The sequence below is a fragment of the Aulostomus chinensis genome, chromosome 6 (genome assembly GCF_037954235.1).
Source record: "Aulostomus chinensis isolate RoL2024-O1b breed Wild chromosome 6, RoL_Achi_v1.0, whole genome shotgun sequence".
In the NCBI taxonomy this organism is placed as follows: Eukaryota; Metazoa; Chordata; class Actinopteri; order Syngnathiformes; family Aulostomidae; genus Aulostomus; species Aulostomus chinensis.
Window position 1 is genome coordinate 18,115,199 of NC_141325.1, and position 21,062 is coordinate 18,136,260.

The following is a 21,062-nucleotide window of genomic DNA, read 5'->3' on the forward strand; positions in this document are numbered from 1 at the left end:
TGACCCAAGTGCAAGACACTGTGCATTCTGGGGCCAAATCAGCCACCGTAGCTTTGTGCGTGGGCTGATGAAAACCTATGTAAGCAATTCTGACTGCTGTCAACTAGCTGTTAGCTGTGCAACATGAACTGAGGAGTTACATGGAGCTGCAATATATCCCAGCAGAAAACAAGCTGCCCATTATTCACCCTCAAAACCAAGTGATTTCTGACAGCTCTCATATGGCTTCTGATGACACACCAAGTCCACCTACTCATCAGCTGATATGGGATCAGAGCAAATTAACTATAGGTGTGAAAACGTCTTGAGATACGTGCAAAAACGCTCATCAGACTACAATCTAACTAAGACGAAATCATTTCACAGTCAGACTCTTGCCTTTACTCAAACACGCATGCACTTTAATCAGCCCAATATTAGCCTAAGTGTATCAAACCTGGAAGTCAAACAGCTCACAGTTAAAGGGGTATCGTTGCAGCAGTCGTTAGTGCAAAATGAACGTCTGACCGGACGGACAAGGTGAAATATAAAAGCCCTGTAAAGTTGTCCATTTTTTCTACAATAGTCTTTGAATTCAGTCCCACACTGGGAAAACTGTTTGGATTGTGACAGACGAGGTCAACCACTAAGACAGCAAACTGCCACCTACTGTTCCAGTGATGGATATATTTCTATGCGTACGTCGATTTTTCATGGGTTCTTCTATACTGGCACAGCCGAAGTACTCAAATTAAATGACCTGTTGAAGGTATAATAGTGTGAATGCAGCTGTGCATGTAAAGTTTGTATGATGTTTGATTTGTTTCTCTGTGGGTACATATGTACAAGTACAATTTAACTAAACTAGTCTTCTTAAATGAATGTTTAAAAGGTATTATAAATAATTTAAGCATGTCTCGTAGTCACAAGAGAAGACAGCCACTCACAGCTCAAGAATAAGGATGACATCGGCCTTGTTCTCGAAGACTTCGTGTAGCGTGATGATGTTGGGGTGCTGGATCTCCTTCAGGATGTTCACCTCACGCTCGATATCTTCCCTCGTCACGCCTCGTCGACTGGACTTGCTACGTCGCTTCTTGATAAATTTAGCAGCAAATTCCACACCCGACATCCTGTGCCGACATCTTCTGACGAGTGCAAACTGACCACTGTCAAAGAAAAAGCAAGAAGGAGTGTCAACTTTTTGGTTCATAATTCAGAATGTATGCATTATTTCATACAATATAAAATTATTCCTAACACTGTCCACCATGGTCTCTCTTTATATTTAGACTGACAAAATTTATTGATATACACTGATATGTCAAGTTAACACTGTGGACGAATTGAAAGGTAAATATCAAATATGCAAGGTACAATAGAAATCAGTATCTTATTTTATGGGAAATAATGGAAGAGCAATGGAAAACAAAACAAAATTTACTACATAAATGCTGCTAATTGAAGTATTTCTGACATTCCTTCTGGGTTCCCAAACATTCATATCATTAAAATATCAAAAACTGTCAGAACTGTTGATCTGAAACAGTTTTTATGATTGGTTGATAAACTGGTGTCAACAGAGCCTGAAAAATACTAACAGCTAAAATGCAAAGCAGAAACTGATTCACTCACAACAACATCAGGTCAACCTCTGGAAGTATCGCAGGGACTACTCTAATATTCAAACTCATTCGTTAAGCTTTATGTTTAACATGATATAATATCTGGGATGCATTGCATTTTTTTTCTGCATGCCATCTTTTTATTTCATTTAGCGAGGAAGAGCTAAGCTGAGTCACAACTCAAAATAAAAAAAACCACCTGCTTTGACCCTCAGGAACCCTTCATAATCAGTTTGACAACAGTGTGTAAATTACAGCCTGGAAGCTCAGCATTCACTGTCAGCAACACACTGATAAGATTAAAAGGTACAGCACAACATCAACCCAGCAGAAATTTGATGCTCCATATATACAACCAAGGAGCTGTTTTTTTTGTGTGTGTTTTTTACTATTTCAACACAATCATTGTTCAGTACCATTACACTTTATGAATTTGATTTCATAAAACTGCATCAAAGGCAGTCATGTAAAGCAGGGAGAGTACAGTTTTGGAGGGACCACATTAAATAGTATGTAGTAAGGCAGTATTATGAATAATTTGAAAGCGAACGAACAGGATCAGCAGACATACATTTTCGGCTTTTTGATTCACCTTTGTTTTATGTAACCTATTTACAACTAAAAACACCAACATAAACCTATAGCAGTTTTGTAAATAATCTCCAAAAACCTGCAGAATTTGTTCGAGTCTAAATTTCAAAAACCTCGATCCAGGTTGAGCTGAGGAACAACTACGCAACTATGCAACCTGGTATGCTGATACCTCTTGTTTTGTCATAGCATGCTGATAACATGGGAAATAATTAAAACAACCCCCCACCAATTAGTGCTTAGTAAACTGAAGTTTCAAAGTCTCCTTATTTCACACTGATACTTGTAGCAAGGGTAAGACACCAGGTTACAACTGAATTAGGGTTATCTTTAGTTGATATACTTATCAGTCGTTTATCAATATTGGAAATAATCATTAGCTGTAGCCTTAATCTAAATACCTTCAAGATGCCTGACACAGATTTCAAATCAATAAACTATAAGCTAGCTGATAAAATCTCAGGTAGACATCACTCCATTGCACTGTGGCAGTATGGGAGAAACATTATTCTACTATATTCAAAAAAAGGCTCTGGCTTGTTTGTATTTCTGTTACTGGAGACAGCCAAGCCCAGGATGTAGCAAAGGTGCATCCTTGCAAAATAACATCTTTCATCTATTCGTGAAACTTGTTTGTATATCAGTGTTTTGTTGTATATCTTTACAGCTATTCACAAAAACAAAAAAAAAACAGACTGCCTTATTTTTATGATGCAAATCTATGTCAAAAGTTGCAATTTCAAGTGTGTGAGTTGTTACTCGCTTGCTAGCTCAGAGTTTGTACCAAGGCGGGACTCTGAAATAGCAGCACACAAAAAGTGCAGGGGGTGAAGAATGCCGACTGAAATAATCCCCTAATGGTGAGCTTATATCAGCACCGTAGTTCCAGTGTACTACCTCAACCAGCTAAGAGTTTCCTTATATTTCACAGTTTTGACATGCTGCAGCAGAGGTGACCCTACTTAAATGAGATGAAAAACACAAACTGTGAGTACTGAAATGCACATACAAGCACTTTTAGTGTCTAAGCAAAATGAATGTGATGAGTAAGCATATGTATGACCAAAACAAGAGCTGTTATGGAAACTCCTTAATTCTGTTGCCATGCAGCCTTGTTTTCGAACACTGTTATTTGATACTCAACCAAAGCGTCACCAGAAAAAGAAAAAAAAAAACACTTAGGGAAGCAAGGACACCTGGCTGAGGGCTGTTGGCACCTCCACCAGTTGTGCCTCCTCACAGCCCTGGCAATCATGAAGCACTTCGTGTACCAAACACCCACAGAGAGAGGAAGAGAACAAGGGAGTAACGGCATGAGAAAAATGAGAGTGAGAGAATTTCACAAAGGAGGAAAACCAGACGGGGTGCTACATTCTGTCTCATTTTTTATATTTGCTCAGCCAGATTTTCAGGCAGATTTACAGAGGAGAGGAAACTATCTGGCAAAAGCTTTTCCCTGCCTTGGCTAAAAAGTGGCAGTGTTAAACAGAAGGCCCTGTGCTGTCATCTGACTCCCACTGTTCTGCCAAGCCTGGAGCACACAGTTGTCCGGAAGCAGTTTAGTTATTTAGCTATACGTCTCCTGATCTAATGTTCTCTCTGTGTCTCCTGGTATTCAGTGAGACAAAGTAGGTTCCAAAACTACAACACTGCCAGCTGCAGATAGGTTTTAAAGGGGGGGGGGGGGGTTAAAAGTTAATTGCCAAATGTCACCTTCTGTTATGGAAGTCCATCCTCTGGGCTGATCAGCGATGTTTGGGGCAATAAGCCCACTGATGTGAATAAATCTGAAAGTGTTCGATTATCAAAACTTGGTCACCTACACTAAAACTTCAAAGCCACAATATGCTGAAATTTGCTTCTTTCATTCCTCCTTTGAGCTCTGTAATTCCAGCTAACTGGGCATGAAACTCCCACTACCTTATATTAGCACTCTGGTACTAAAAGCTAGCTCAAAATTCTCAGCAAGACTACATATATATAATGCAGCCTTCCAAATCCTTTATTTCTCACCAAAAATATGGCCACTGATATAAACAGGCCAAAGTGTCAGCCTCCATCTCTATTTTTGATCACTTTCTTTGTGTTTCACTCAAAGTTGTAACCATTAGTCAAATAATACACTAATTCAAGATTCATATCAAGGAATCTTTGTTGGAGTTTCTCCAAGAAAAGAACGTCATCTTAAATTGAAATCCTTAGGTTTTGGACAACAAAAATAACAACAAACAACAACAACAACAAAAACACTCTTGGATATTTTCATTTTGTGTAGCGAAACGAGTATTTTTGGAGAGTTTATCAAAGTACACATTTGTGAAGCTGTCTGACACTTTAATCTGACAAGTTATCCAAATGTATCAAAATCATAAAATAGCTAAGTGCAATATATAAGTCGCAGCAGCTGCAATTTTTGGATTAAGGTCACATGTGACACAACATACCACTACAACTGCAGCATTGATAATACAGAGAAGCAGTAACCTACACATTATATTCTCTGGGCATATGGAAAATTCTTTGACTTAAAAAAAAAAAAAACATCAGCAAAAATCCAAATTATGTTTATGAATTTTTTTTCTGTGAAATGCAAAAATATTTACGTATTTTAATATATCATAAAAGGGGGCAAAATAAAAACAAATACATTCTCCATCAATATTCAGCCCAACAAATTAGAGATACTCCCAGTGAACAGATTCAATACCAATGTTTAATCAATAAGCTCAATGCCTGTCCATACTGAAGTTAATAAAATCGCTTTTTTTAATCTGGAAGTCACCATCACACTTAAGTTACACACTGCTTTCATAACATAGTAAACCATTATGTAATAAATACATACATATTTATTAATTTACTGAAATTGTAAAATGAATCAAGAGGAAGCCCTGAGAAATACACGCACACTGCTGAGCCTCTCCCTTTAGGCCAATTCATGCAGTCAACTCTTCTTCTAGCAGTGTCCGGCAGGTCTACCAGCACCCTGCAGCTTTATGATGTTGTCTGCAAAATGCAGTCCAATACCATGAGATCGAATTCAGTAGATCCACTGTGTTGCATTGTTGTTCAATACAGCTGTTAGTTAGCATCAGGCAGATATCCATGGATTAGTGGATTCCTACGTCAAATAAGTGACACCATTTTGGCCAAACAGAGCAAAGGTATAAATCCCATCAGGAAATGTTTGGATGCACTTTCAGGATGGCCAATTAGCAATGGACAATTGGATTTAAGCAACAGCCAAAAAGCCATTACAATACATTTTTACACTTGTTAAAACAAATGTTTTCACTCTGAAACTATTTTAAATACATCACAATAAACCACATGAAAATGAAACATAAACATGTTTTTGTCAAGCTTAAGAGAATGATGTTTCTTAAAGGAAGCACATTGACATGAAACAGACGATGAAAAGAGGAAGATACAGTTGAGGATGTGGGCTTTCTCATGCTAATGACACTTCCACCCCCATTCTGGTCATGTCTGGTTCCCACCTCTGTCCGGCCTCCAGGCAGATAGGAGGGTGAGACAGAAAAGCACTGAGTGGGGGGCTGCTGCTCAAACTGTGTTATCTGTCATAAATAACAGAGCACCTGGGACACCCATGTGTGGACTGATAAAGCCACAATGAGCAGATGATTGGATTACAGATGTTATCATACATCAGAGCATATTCACTTTAATTGTACCACTATGAATGCTTAAGAATGTGCCATTTGTGGTACTAATGCACATTTTTCAACCACATTAAATTTGCCTTTTGGCGAACCCCTTTTAATAAACCGTTTATCCGAAAAGGTGCACTACAACCTCAGCATGTATTATTACATACTGGAACGATTCAATGCAAAGATAGACCAAATAAGCCCGTATCTGTTGCAAGTGAAATATCAACAGTGACAACAAATAAACATTTTAACAAAAGAAAGCAAACATTCCCTCTATGTATTCTGGTGCTGTCAAACTTTCCACTGCTGCGAGCTCATGGAAAGAAAATTTGTGATTTGTAGCGTTCGATTTAGTGTGAAAGAAAGAGAAAGGGGAAAAAAAGATATCTGGTTTCTGATTATACACCATCTGCGCAGTTTAAAGAGATCCTGCCACTGTCGCACTGGATGCTAAATATTACCATGTCCACTCGGGTGACTTGTCCAATGAAGCTCTTGACTCTACTCTACTTTGATGAGGGTTTCTTGATTTTTGTGTCGATGCATATCAAATGTAATCGTCCTCAGGAAATCTCTGCTGCACCACAATAACTTAAAATGGCATTTAGACACAAAATAAGTCCTTGACCAATAATGTACCTTCCTGCAATTTGAAAATTACAGTATGCCATCCTGAGATTCATGTAAATTCATTTTGCAGCACTTATTTTCTCAAACTACAACTGAAGTACAATAAAAGCATCATGTCAGGGTGATGGTTTGCAGCAAAACAAGTAGGTAAGAAATGCAAACCTGTTGTTTGGCAATATTCAGGATCCAAAAAAGACAAAACATTGAACTCGTTCAGGTGCATCAAAATGTTATGTGTGGTATTTAGTTAAGTGCTCTTGTGCTGAATAGACAAATGAAGCTTTGCATATTCAAACCAGTTCACCACATTCTCTCCACCCCCAAGGTGACTCACACAATAACACTGAGAAGTGACTGCTCAGTAAAACTAAATATCAACATCAGTGGTGAATTCTAAGTTGAAGTTCATCTGCTCAAAGAAACACATTATGCTTCCATTTTACCTTCAATAAACAGCTTCAGAATCATTTCCCCGCTATATGGACTTGTAACTTAACAGGTCTTTCATTCCCAATGTGACATAATTCAAAAAGATCAAGTAGAAGAGAGAGAGAGAGAGAGAGAGAGAGAGAGAGAGAGAGAGAGAGATTTGCAGAACTAAAAGAAATTCCCTGTAATTGTTAGAGAGTAGGACAGAGGAAAAGACAGAAAACAAGATAACACAATGTCTCCATCCCCAAGCTCTGTAGCACTTAGGCAAAACAGAGGGGTTAGAACATGTCTAGCTGTCAATTTAGAGACTCTTATTCTCACATGTTTACAGTTCCACATAAAATTTGTATCATGATATCAGCTGCTTATTTCAGGAGACTGTTTAGTCTGATCAAATTTGAGCTTCACAATGCTTTTCAGGGCACCTCCCAAAGTACTCGTGTAAAGAAAAAAAGGAAAATGAGCCCACCCTTCTTTGACAACACCAGCTGCACACACATACAAACAAGAAAAATGGCAGCAATTCAAATGGACTGTTTTCTTTTGTGAGGCAATGGAGGGACAGACACTCTTTCCCTGGGTTTCTCTTTCTGAGAAACCCTCAACATCTACTAAGAGCTGATGGATTTGGTGGCTTCCCCCTTGTATGATACTATTAGAATGAAGCAGGGAAATCCCTCTCAATCTCTGGGGGGCACTGACTTAGATGAATGCTGGTGAATAAGCACAAAGATGGGGAAATGCAGGAAAACCCTCACAAGAAATCAATGACAAACACATACTTGTGGCTGTTTTTCAAGAGCAGCTCCTCTCTCAACCCTGAGCAAAGCACAACCCCAGCCAGTCTGCAGGATCACATTACCCAGGTCCCTTTGTTGTGCTTAAGGCACGGAAAAGGCTTCCCAGTTTTGGCCTACTTGTTTTTATGAAGCAGCTTGAGGGGAGGGGATGATGGGATGGGACAGGAGCAGGTTGGGAAAGTCGGATAGCGGTTTGTTTGTGTCTATCAATGCTGTCTGGGTGTGTTGCATTACTTAACACTGCTGGCTGGGGTTTATCTTTGGAAGGATATTGCTGCAGTTACCAGAATCAGTGCTGCACACCATCATACAGCCTGTCAGAATAACAGAGGCAGTTTTCCAAATGTATCAAATGTTTATCTTGTTTACAATACACAGGCTTACCTGTTGAATGTACGAGCACAAAAACTGTTGATATACAACTTAAAACAGACCTACTCTCTGTTCACGAACATGCAAACAGCCATGTGGAGGCAGGGCTAAGGGCATCTGTTCAGCCTGTTCAAATGTAGCTAATCTAATTTTTTGTGTACCAAAGGGGCAGACAGCATCTGTTGCCAACCACCATGAAATTCATTCATAATATAGATCCTGCATCAGATAACTTGCTGCAAGTGATTTTTGAGGCATCGGCTAAAATGATTAGTGAGCAATTTGTGAAAGTAATGAAAAGCTGAAAAGAGCAGTGGATTGATATATTGGCAGAAAAGCTTTAACATTTGTTTGAATAATTTAGGGCCTTTTTCCAAATGCAAAAATCCCAGGTTTCCCGTTTTTATGCCTCAGTGAAGCCCAGCCGTGGGGCAGAGGCATTACATTTTCAGGTTGCATGCCCATCTCATATAACAGTGGAATTTTGTCATATTTGGCATACACATTCAAGTGGACTCAGGAATGAATTGAAAAGATTTTGGTGGTCACAGGTCAATATCACCTCAGTGAAAGTGACATGTCAAGAATGCTATGAGGGAATTTCTTCAAATTTGGCAATCATGTCTACTTAGACAGAGAAATGAGAGGAAAAGATGTTGTTGGCTGAGGTCAGGGTCAGTGTCATCTCACTGTGATCCTCGTGTCATGAATGCAATATCTCAGAATACACTGGATAAATATTCAAAGCATCATTTGGTAAAACCAAACACACATTTTAGTAGAATCTATATTTAGTAAGGCACACATCTGATAGGTATACAACCATGATGCAGTATTTCTAGGTCTTGTCATATGTAATAGTACACTAAAAATCACTTTTTGGAGTTGGACAAAAGGATACATTTAAGGATTTCTCATTCTTTCTGTTTTCTTATCGAACCAAACAAAAAGTTGCATAATTCTGGATTTTTGATACACCATTATTCTTTTTATAACTGATTTTGCCAAGAGATGATATTTCTGAATATCTGTGTGAAAACAACTGTATGTGATATTTATGTAATGAGTAACGTATAGAAACATTGTCAATGTTTAAAATAGTGTTTCTTTGTTTCTAAAACATTTGGAAAAGACAATAAATTATATAGTGTAGTTGTGGTCCTGGAACAACTATGTATTGTGTTACTTTTACACTGACAACTTGGGAGTTCTTCTCAGTTATTAGTTCTCTTTGAAGATTCCCACTGGTCATCGCCTCCTTGTTTTCCCTCCATTCCACTTTGTCTTCCCCTGGATCTGCCTCTCAGCAGCCCATGTCTGATCGTCCTGCATTAGTGCTTGCTAATAAAAACAGCTCTGCCCTTTTTGCCAGTGGCTGCTCGTGCTTCCTCATGAGCAGTCAGGCCACGTGCCTCTAGAATCTGCTATGCTTGTTTTTGTGTGTACCCATAGAAATTTCAAAATCAAAACCACTTCCTGGATAGAGTAAAACACTTTTTTTTAACTACTGAATTTATTGAAATTAAATATAACACAGGATAAGAGACAACAGAGGGCAATTAAGTCTGTGAACAGGGCCCACTTTGATGAAAAAGAAACAGACGAGAGTATTAAAGCAGAGCTGTGATCTGACCACTGAACACGAGTGACCTGTCAGTTTGGTGCAGTCTCGTCTAGATGATCTAAGGGGTTTCTGCATTGCCTGGGAGTCTGGCCTTGTAAAGATCAGGTGGTACTCCAACGACTGATGTTCTGCAGTAATGAGCAAAAGAGAGGTCCATCCATCCATCCATCCATTTTCTACTGCCTATCCTGATTAAAGGTCACATGGGGGGCTGGAGCCTATCCCAGCAGCCTTCAGGTGAGAGGCAGGGTTCACCCTGGACAGGTCGCCAGTCCATCACAGGGCCAACACATGGAGACAGACAACCATTCACACTCACATTCACACCTACGGTCAATTTAGAGTATCAATCAGCCTCGTCCCCTCTTGATGTCTTTGGACTGTGGGAGGAAGTAATGAGGAGAGGAGTACCCAGAGAGAATCCACGCAGGTACAGGGAGAACATGCAGACTCCACACAGAAAAGATCCCGTGCCCGAGCCAGGACTCGAACCCGGAACCCTTTGCTGTGAGGAGACAGTGCTGACCACTGCACCGTGCTACCCACAGAGAGGTCTTGTAAACTAAAATCAGTCAAGTGAGAGCGGACAGGACAGGGAACACATTTGATGGGAACAAGCACACAACAAAAAATTTGGACTTTGTGCCATATGATGTAAATATAGGAGTCTTGATAGAACAAGAGGCTCGGAGTTCTTTCTGAGTCCATTTATTTGTTACTTAAGCCATAAGCTGATAAGTAAAACTTTTGAGAAACTCAGAGGAATTAGTGCCTCTAACCCTACACTATAAGTTGCAGTTCATGCCAATATTACTATATATTATAAACAATATTACTATAATTAGTAACCAGCCATTCCCTGTTTGGTTTGTATGATGTAAATTTACAGCAAACTACTTGGGTGATTTAGTATTGTGGTTATTAGCTCTGAACACAGCTAAGGCTCTTAAATATCTCAAATCACGTTTTTCTCCTCTGTAAACTGCCTGCCTGGGGGGGGCGGAGAACGATAGCGGGGGCTCCACCCTGGGCGTAAAGATTAGCTCCTCGCGGGCTGGCAACTATTTCAATGGAAAGTAAGCAACAGCTGGATTGAAAAGTTTGTTAAATGTGCCAAATTATGTCGTACACCAAAGCATTGACTATCATGCTGACATCATGTGAGCAATAGCTTCATATGTGCATAACTCACAGGGGTTGTGTGAGTAGAGAGAAGAAATCTCTATGAAAAGATTCAGCAGATGTGTTGTTGTTTCCGAGCAATTCCAAATCCATCCACATCATCCAATGACAAAGAAACTCATTTTATCTTTGTAACCTGAAACAATCCAGTCACAAATCCTTTCTTGTATCGCAAGTTGCTAATTGGAATGGATGTTTTCTGTTATTAAACTCCTGTATGACAGTTTTGCAGATGCTTTCTCAATTCTGTTAAAAGTATACACATTAGAACTACTGAAGCCATATCCACTGCCACAATCCTGTAGCCCGGCACCAGCAACAATCACAGTCCCAGCTTCAACCATAACAAGCCGCTAAGGTAACAGCCAACAATTCTATCAGCCTCAGTTCAGCCTTTCAAAAGGTTTAAGAACAGCAGTAACTGCCTGATGTCACATTCTAGATCATCTGTCCCTCCTGGAGTATCTGCCAAACATTACCAAAATCAGGCAGTGCATGACAACAATGAATGACCACTCTGTTCCAGAACAGGGGGAGAGTAACGCCAGGAAATGTAAAAGTTACTGCAGATGAAATTCAACAATCAGAAATAACTCTTTCTACTTAAGTGTTGATCAAAGGTGTAAAATGTGCATTCTTAATTTAAACCTATTAAATTTTTATAATCTGACACAGGGTGGTGTTAAAAAGCTGATTTCCATAGTGAGAACAAGGTGATAACAAGCTCTGTCTGAAACTGCAGTCATCAACTCAGGGTGTCTGGCACAGCTTGGAATGACATCAGCTGAAGATGACACATGTATACACACACACACACACACACACACACACACACACACACACACACACACACACACACACACACACACACACACACCACCAACAACAACTACCTGCCTTGAAAATCTGTATTCTCCCCGCAGGAGAGATGATCACAGTCAATTCTCCTGTTGGCTCTAAGTTCTCAGTTGCCATGTGAAACTACCACAATGTCTTTATATTAGACAAAGAAATAATCCTGTGTGAGCATTTCTTATTACTCATTGCTCAGGTTTTGACATGACAATCAGGCCCTTAAGTGACAGCTCATCAGTAGCTTTGGCTTTACATCACAAACTATTTCCTTGTACAGTGGGAGTTGGAATTGCATAACATATGTAAAATTGTCCAGTGTATGCCCAGGATAAAGGATCTCAGGCTGGAAAAGCAAAGTTATATTCAGCTGCTTCATAATCCATTATTGTTAATTAAACACAGCTCAGAATCAAGGGAGTTTATAAGACAAATATCATGAAATCTTAATATAAAAAAGTAGGTCATTAAAAAAGTAGGCAACTCTCTCAACATATACTGCACTGGCCAAACCTCAAAGGATAAGATGTCATTACATAAAGCTCAAAGTTATGGCCTCAAAGTATGGAAGGTAACACATAACAATGCTATACCAAGAATGAATCCTCCCACTGTGAGCCAGCTACATATCGATCAGCTCTTTGTACTACAACAGTGAAATAGGAGAGGGCGCTGAAAAGAAGCAAAGAATAATATCAGGCAGGTTAGCAGACACACACACACACACACGAACGGGCATGGGCACAAACACATACTGTACTTTCTCTGTCAAATCTGATACTGATACACAGAGATGGATGGAGGATGACAATGTGTGTGATTTCACCTACACTTTTCTTTAATGTAAAACAGTAAGCTTAACCTGGTTTTGTACCATCCATCCATCCATTTTCTACTGCTTATCCTGTTTAGGGTTGGGGGGGGCTGGAGCCTATCCTAGAAGCCTTCTGGTGAGAGGCAGGGTTCACCCTGGACAGGTCACAGTCCATCGCAGGGCCAACACATATAGACAGACAACCATTCACACTCACAGTCACACCTACAGTCAATTTAGAGTATCAATCAGCCTCGTCCCCTCTTGATGTCTTTGGACTGTGGGAGGAAGCTGGAGTACCAAAGAGAACCCACACAGGAACAGGGAGAACATGGAGACTCACACAGAAAGATCCAGCACTCGAGCCAGGGCTTGAACCCGTGAGGCAACAGTACTAACCACTGCACCACCATGCCACCCCTGGCTTTGTACTATTTTGTTATTTTTTTATTAATACGCTTCAGGTCATATTTTAAGAACTTGATATCAAATTGACGAGAGAGTGAGCATAAAGCATCAAGCTTCTTCTTCCCAGCCCTTTGTTAGTAGAGCACCAATGTTGGCTTTTCTTTGCTGATCTGGACACTCTTACAGGTCGGTGAGTCTGGTCATTGTGTGCCAAGTGCCTGAGACAAAATCATTTTCTTGCCATAATAATTGCAAATTCACAGAGACGAGTCATTGACACACTGAGCCAACAGTTGGCTGGCAGTCAATAATTATGTTTCCATTTGATTGTCAAGCAATAAAAGGAAATGCTGTGTGCTTCCATCTACTGGTTTGGAGCAGATATAATAGGCAACGTAATGCCAATGAAGATGGTGGAATGGCAACATAATGCATGCTTGGTAGCTCTAACAGATTACAGGTCAAAAATGGAGATAGGTATTAAGCAAATGCCTTGGGTTGGACACGTCACAATTGTTCTTATGTATCACCAAGTACTGACAAAGACAAAGTTTGGGAATATCTGTGATGATGGCAGCTGCGGGAACAGCTGGTCATTCACCTGAACTAAAGAGTCAATACATCAGAGCTCATTTGAAAAAGGGGCTTTCCATTTCCTCTTTTACACATTTACTCTTTTATGAAAAGGCAAAAAAAACCTATAGCAAGAATAAAAACATTGTTGCAAAACTGAGGATTTTTTTTAACTTCCCTATTTCCATCAACCTTTTCTAATGTGATACTTTAAAATGAAAATCAAAATACATTGAGTTGGTGAGATTGATTGCTCTGATTTGACTGTCAGCTTCAGCAAATCAGTGCACAATAAGAGAAATGAAAGTCAGCAAAGCAACAAACAGGTTCATCGGGAGGCACACACGACACGTTCTTGTCAATTTTTAACTTTCCATGTACGACTGCAGCATTTTAGCAGACACATTGATTAGACATAGCTATATTATGAAACCAAGCACAGGTGGTGTGAAAATGGTTGGTAAACACTGCTTTGTTATATCTTCCGGTGTCCCTTTTTGAATGACGAGACTTCTGCCTCCTGCCTCCAACTGGAAGAGAGAAATTTCCCCCTCGCAGGACAGAAAATACAAGCTAGTTCACTGCTGGTTGAGGCCTTTGCCGTGCGATAAAGTGCAACATTTTGGCCCAGACAAAGGGGATGAGAGGTAATGCAACAGTCAGCCTTTATTAGCAATAGTAGGGCTGATAGTAGCAGGGCAATAGGGCTAATCAATGTACTGCTAAGCAGATCTACAGTGCAACTGGCTTTTACTCATTTTCAATGGTAAAAACAACACAAAATGAAATAGAGGCAGTCAAATTAGTCCATGGGAAACAAGACGGAGAATTTTTGGCATGGTGATCCCTGGTGTGCCCAGCTGTTCACTGAGTGGTTATCTCTGTGGTAATCTCAAGCAAATACCTAATCTACACTGCTGCCTCACATCTGTTTATTAAATCCTCTCTGTGGTCTGACATACTTTATAGTGCACTCTCAGGGATTTATGTCATTAAATACAGGTTTCATTTCAGGTTGGATACCAAAGGTCTCTGACAAAAGTGAGGTACTGTAATTTGGTTAGCATCTCAATCCCCATCTTTTTTGTAACAAAGCAGCTTTTATACAGTTCACTGACTGGCTGATGTGATCAGTCAACAACATGTCAGTGTGTCACAGAGCAGTGTAGAATGGCAGACTTGCCTGGAATTATTCAAGTTAAATCAAGTTTCCTTTTTAAAAAAAATGGTCATGAACCAGAAATAAAAATTAATCAAAACAATTTTAAGATTTACCGCCAAGTTCAAGGTGATGTCAAAGCAAGCGTCAAAAGTTGCGTTTTCCTTTGATTGTCTGACAACAGCTGACTCACTATCATCTGTCATCAGCTAGTAGTTAGTTCCAGACAGGCACACAACAAGTGACATGTCAAACGAGAGTAGAGGTGGGTTAAAAATGTCTATATACCGATATTTCATCGATATACATTTGTAGGAAAGATTATCGATACATAAATCCCAGTATCGATCTTTTAAAATGCATTCGATTTTACCCGTTTATTTTTTTGTTTTTGTTTGCCCCTTTAGTCTCGCGTGATTTAGTGCTTAGTGCAACGTTATTGCAGTCAGATGATCAGATCTCGCGAGATCCAGGCCATGTGCCTCCGATCAGAGAACAACAAGATGGCGCAAGCGCAACTTTCATCTCCGGCAAATTTAAGTGCCGATGTCTGGCAGCACTTCGGCTTTAAGAAGCAAGAAAACTGCGCCCAACTTGACAAAAATAATGCTGTGTGCAAAATGTGCAAAGTAGAGGTAAAGTACAACGGAAATACAACTAATCTCTGGAGCCATTTGACTAGGCATCACCAAGAGTATACTCAACAACCAGGAAACTACAAGTCACTGCAACAACCCTCGCTGGAGAAAGCATTTGGGAAAAAGTTTCCATCCACGCCTCCATGTGCAGAGAACATCACTTTGGCTCTGGCAATTTTTATCTGCAAGGATCTCAGACCATACTGTGTAGTAGAAAATGTAGGCTTCAGACACCTCGTCCAGACACTGGAACCACGGTGCTACTGACACGGAAACAACTGAGTCAAGTCACAATCTCAAAGATGGACAGAGATGTTAAAAACAACGTCGCAACTGCAATGAAATCTGCAGAGAGTTGTCATCACCTGCGACAGCTGGACAAGCAGAGCTACGGATTCCTACTTGACCATCACCTCTCATTACACTGACAGTAACTGGTCCCTCATGTCCCACGTTTTACAAACACGGGCGACTGAAGCTCGCCACACCGCGAGTCATCTTGCTGAGCTGCTGACAGTTTGTGGAAGTCTAAGTTGCCCTTTTGTTTTGAATGACAGTCGGTCATATATTTAAATAAAAAGTGCATGATGTTGTATAACTATTGTTTAATGGTCAGTTCTCAATGTAAATATTAATATTTAATTATGCAGCAGGTTAGAGGGTTACTTTTACAATTGAATTTACAGCATTAGTCCTTTGAGAATCTCTTCCATTACCAAAGCAAAATTGGTATTGTAACTAAAATATTGTATCGTATATTGTATCGAATCGTATCGGAAATCGTATCGACTTGGGACCTAGTGAATCGAAATCGTATCGTATCGGGAGGTCAGTGGTGATACCCAGCTCTACACGAGTGTATGCCTTCCTCACAAACATTAATGAAAATTCAAAGAAAAAAATTAAACTTCCTTAATGTACTGTCCTTTAATCAATACACGTGTCAGTCACTCCAGTAGTTGTCCATTGGCCTGCTGTCTTTAGACTTTGCAGGGCATGGCCATGACTATTTCCAACGTTAGAGTTAAATGTAACCGCATTGACAGGGTTTAGGGACATGGTGATGAGATTTTTTGGTCACAATCAAAAGAACAGTGTACTGACAAACGCTGGGTATGCAATATGACTGCACTTCAAAAAACAAAAAATAATATTTCATGGGATAAAGATCTTTGCTGCATTACTGCCAAACGTCTTGGCACTAGAACAAAATAGAGACAGAGTGAGGGGGAAAAAAAGTACAGTGTGAACAAGAGAAATGGCTAAGCTTTAATGTATCATGTTTTACAAGTTACTCCGTTACTGTTTCCCCATAAAAAAAATCATTGCAAGCATTTTCATTCAGATACTGTATCTAGCTTCATTGCGATTGAACGACCTCAAGACCAAGAATTACACCAACATACTAGATAAATATTTTCCATCCTTGTCTTCACCATACAAGAAACGGAAAAAAAACACCTTTGGTCCCTGCAGTTGCATTCCTGCTCCTCTAGATAGCTGAACTGTCTTTGGCTCAAGTGGGATGAATGAAATCCCAGTGCACACCCATCTTTAGTCAGTGTCCACATACAAATTAGTCTGCTTCTCTGGAAGAAACAGCTTTTAGCACTTCCTCAACATTTGTCACTTAACCGGCAATTTATGAACTGAAGAAATTAAAAGCACAGATGACAGAGCAAATAAAAAAACAGAACAGAGACTGCAAAATGCTGACAAATTACAAACAGTAATCTGTAACATGCCAAAAACTGCATCTATAATTGCAACTCTGAAAAGCAGGACTCCTATTCTCCACTGATGGATACACTTGAACTTGGAATAAAACTAATAATTGATTGACTGAATGTGAACTTTTTCTTAGAGCTGGTTTACAAATTTTAAAGGTTTGTTGCTTTGTTGTATATGTGTCAGTATGAATTTATACTGTGCGGCATAATATTTTTCAACCTTTTTTTTTTTACCTCTTTACATTCTCTTTGTCATTTTACTGTATATTAGGCAAACTAGTCTCACAATCTAAAGCTTTAAAAACATTCAAAAAAATGACATTTGAATTCCCTCTTAAAAGACACAGGTTTGAGTCTACTCAAAAATTTATTTCTGCACATTATATCAGTAAATCCTTGGGTAACATCAGTCCCCAAGAGAAAAAGGAAACAGACACATCTTTTCTGGAAATATTTAACCACACAATCTAAAACCCTACACACTATAAACTAACAAAGCATTTTCACAGTAGAACAAAAACAAAACAAAAAAAAACACATACTGCAAATGCAGTTTTGCCACCATCTTCCAACTCAATTTGAATCTACTTTGTGCTTTTAATCATTTAAATGTGAATTCTTCTTTCAAATATTCATACATAGCCCTCTTACTCTTTTCAAAAACTACCAACTTTCCAGAACTAATTTCAGGAATGACAGCCATAATCCCATCAAGAGACGCACGTCCCCACATATAAAAAAAGAACTATGTCTAAGACACGGTACTCAACCAGTTTAGCTGCGCATTTAGTTTTGTTGAGTTCACACTGATCAAAAAGTATGATCATTAACCTTATCAAGCACTTATCACTTTTATTCAAGTCATTTTACAGCCACCTCATTTCTGCCATGTTGTGCAAGGCCATCTGACGAACAACCACTACCTGTGCAGGTCAGCCAAAAAAGCACTGCCTTTGCAGCAGGACTCGCCCTGAGGTTCTTTACTGAGTGTGAAAACTCCCCAGTGAGGCCAAGCTTTTGATTTGCACGGAATGTAGGAGGGTGGCTCGGAGTGTGTGGGAGAGCGGCTCGGAGTGTGTGGGAGGGCGGCTTGGAGTGTTCCCTACCCACTCAGCGGTAGTGTGGGCCACAAGCTGCACTGGCAGAAAAACATTATGCAACCAGCATGTCATTGTGTACAACGGAAGGGTAACCATGGCAACAGGACTCAGACACAGTGTACAGAAACAGACACTGGTTGTAGGAAGGAAGATGATGGTAGATAATCCTGGGCGGATGTCAAAAGAGTGTGTGTGTGCACATGTTTGAAAATAAGCATTAAAACTTATCAGAATATGGGGCGGCATGGCTCGGGAGGTAGAGTGGCCATCTAGCAACTGCAAGGTCACTGGTTCAATCCTCACTTCCCCCGGTGACCATGTTGAAGTATCCTTGAGCAAGACAATGAGCCCCTAATTGCTCCTGACGGACCTGTGATAGACTGCCGACCCATCTAGGGTGAACCCCGCCTCTCGCCCAATGTCAGCTGAGATAGGCTCCAGCTCCCCAAGTGACCCTTAACGGATAAGTGGTATAGAGAAATGGATGGACGAATGGATTTGTCAGAATGTTCCAACTTTTTTGCTAATACGAAATTATGTAATATTAATAATGTTCCATCTACAAAAATGTTGAAAACTATATGAGGAGATTTCAACATTTTTGTGGATGGAACATTATGAATATTAAATAATTTCACAAAATGTTGAAAGTTATACAGGGAGATTGGGGCAAAGATCCTCTTTAACAATCATTGTAAATCAGTACGTATGGTATGGCTGGGTTATAACTGCTTAAGAGAAATCCATGAAGAATGTATCATGATAAAATTATTGTATTTCAGTAGGGATCAATATACATTGATTGGATTATTTTTAATGAAGATTAGGAGAAAACTCTAATTATCTCTTAGACCTACATCACCTGCAATGCTGGCGAGCTAGCCTATCCTTTTTAAAAACGAAAAAAAAAAAAAAGATCACCATCCTATTAATTTTCTCCCTCCTCAATGATTCTGTTCTGTGCCATATTTTACTAGTAAGACTGAACGACATCAATAAAATGGCAGTTTGAGCAATATTTGTAGCACCATTATGAAGGGCTGGTTATGAGCCAAACAGCAACCATGTTTGCTCATGCAGCTGCACTCAGCATATTTTTGTGTTTTGATGGTGGTTTGCAATGAATGGAAATGAAAGTATTGATGTTTTATTGAACAGTTTTCATATTGTTATTGTTTAAGTGTCTTTCGCTGATAAATACTGTTTTAATGCTCAAGCCAAATAAACTACTCATAGTGAATTTTACTTGACAACGCACAAAAATAAATTTATTTCTAACCAATCATTTGGCACAATATCCATGCATTTTCGACCACTAATCCTGTTAAGGGTCGTGGGGGGGCTGGAGCCTATCCCAGCGACTTTCAGGCAGAACGCGGGGTTGTGGTACGGAGGGAGCTAAGCCAAAAAGAGAAGCTCTCACTTTACCAGTCAATGTTCGAACCCTCACCTATGGTCATGAGCTTTGGGTAATGACTGAAAGAATAAGATCGCGAATACAAATGGCCGAAATGAGTTTCCTCCCCAGGGTGGTTGGGCTCTCCCTTAGAGACAGGGTGAGAAGCTCAGTCATTAGGGAGGGACTCAGCGTAGAGCTGCTGCTCCTCCATGTCCAGAGGAGTAAGTTGAGGTGGTTCGGGCATCTGGTGAGGATGCCTCCTGGACGCCTCCCTCTGGAGGTTTTCTGGGCATGTCCAACTCGGAGGGGGCCTCAAGGCCGACATAGGACATGCTGGAGGGATTATATCTCTCGGCTGGCCTGGGAGTGCTGGTGGAAGTGGCTGGTGAGAGTGCTGTCTGGGTTTCCTTGCTGAGGCTGCTGCCCCCACCACCCACACCCAGAAAAGCTCAGGGCAATGAAGACAAAGACGAAGGCGAAGAGTGGAATATCTTAATGCCTGTTGCAACGTTTGTGGATAAAAGTAGAAACATTTATCTATCTATTCTATATTCACATGAACTCAAACCATGTCAGTATAATCATGTTGAGATGTTCAGAGTTGTTCTGATATGACAGCCACTGTAGTTCCCTAAAATTGCAACAGTCATGAGTTCCCGACCATAGTCTTACACCTAATAAAAATGGCTGTTATTGTTATTATAGTCCCAGGGGTTTGACTTGGTCTATATATAAGAAAAAAAAAGATGTTAAAAAATGATTTACCAGTATGTGAACATGTATAAAATCATGTCCTCTCAGGATCTCCTGGTCTTAGAAAGACTGAATGAGACAAATAAACGAACGATCACAACAAAAATCATATCCCCTATAACAGCTGTACGAAAGAATTCATGATGCAGAGAAAATTTGAAATGTTTGATAGACTCAAGGGGCCCTATGTTAAGCATGGCACAGGCCGGCACTTAGTTAAATGCAAATATCATTGCTTCACACCAAGTGTCCTCGTACATGCTCAGTAACACTGGAATATTCGGTCTGTCTGTGCTGGCTGGTGCTTGAGTATGTTAATTAGGTGTGGTCTGGCGCAAACATGGTGCATCCCTATTCTGGGACACCAGAAAGCATTTGCGCCATATACAATGAGAGGCGGGTTTTTAGACAATGGTGCTATGGTTGAAGTGCAATTTAAAGGGTGCATCGATCAGATGAGCAGATGTGTGGCATTGCAATGTGATTCTATTGATGTGTGACAATGTGGAAACACTGGTCGCCACCCTCTCCCTGGCCTGCTTCACCTTCAATGGCTTTGGTGGATTCCCACTGCTCTCTTATGCATGCTAATGCGCCTTCACCTGGTGCACGAGGAGGTCCATTTCTTCAGGTGAGAAGTGCCCACTTCTGAGCACTAGGTAATCCTGAGTTGAAGTTTGTACTGAAATAGCAATATACCAAGTGTTGGCACTGGTACTGGGAGATG

The 21,062-nt window shown here is 40.1% G+C and overlaps 1 protein-coding gene across 2 annotated transcripts in view; it reads right to left on the bottom strand.

Annotated features, from left to right (window-relative positions):
- The window catches only part of dapk1 (death-associated protein kinase 1), a 90,739-nt gene that overhangs the window by 56,851 nt on the left and 12,826 nt on the right, over window positions 1-21,062 (bottom strand). For both annotated transcript variants that reach the window (XM_086206895.1, XM_086206894.1), the window contains exon 3: window positions 927-1,148. In XM_086206895.1, coding sequence (XP_086063021.1) covers window positions 927-1,148 — 222 coding nt within the window. The remainder of the gene's footprint in view (window positions 1-926; window positions 1,149-21,062) is intronic.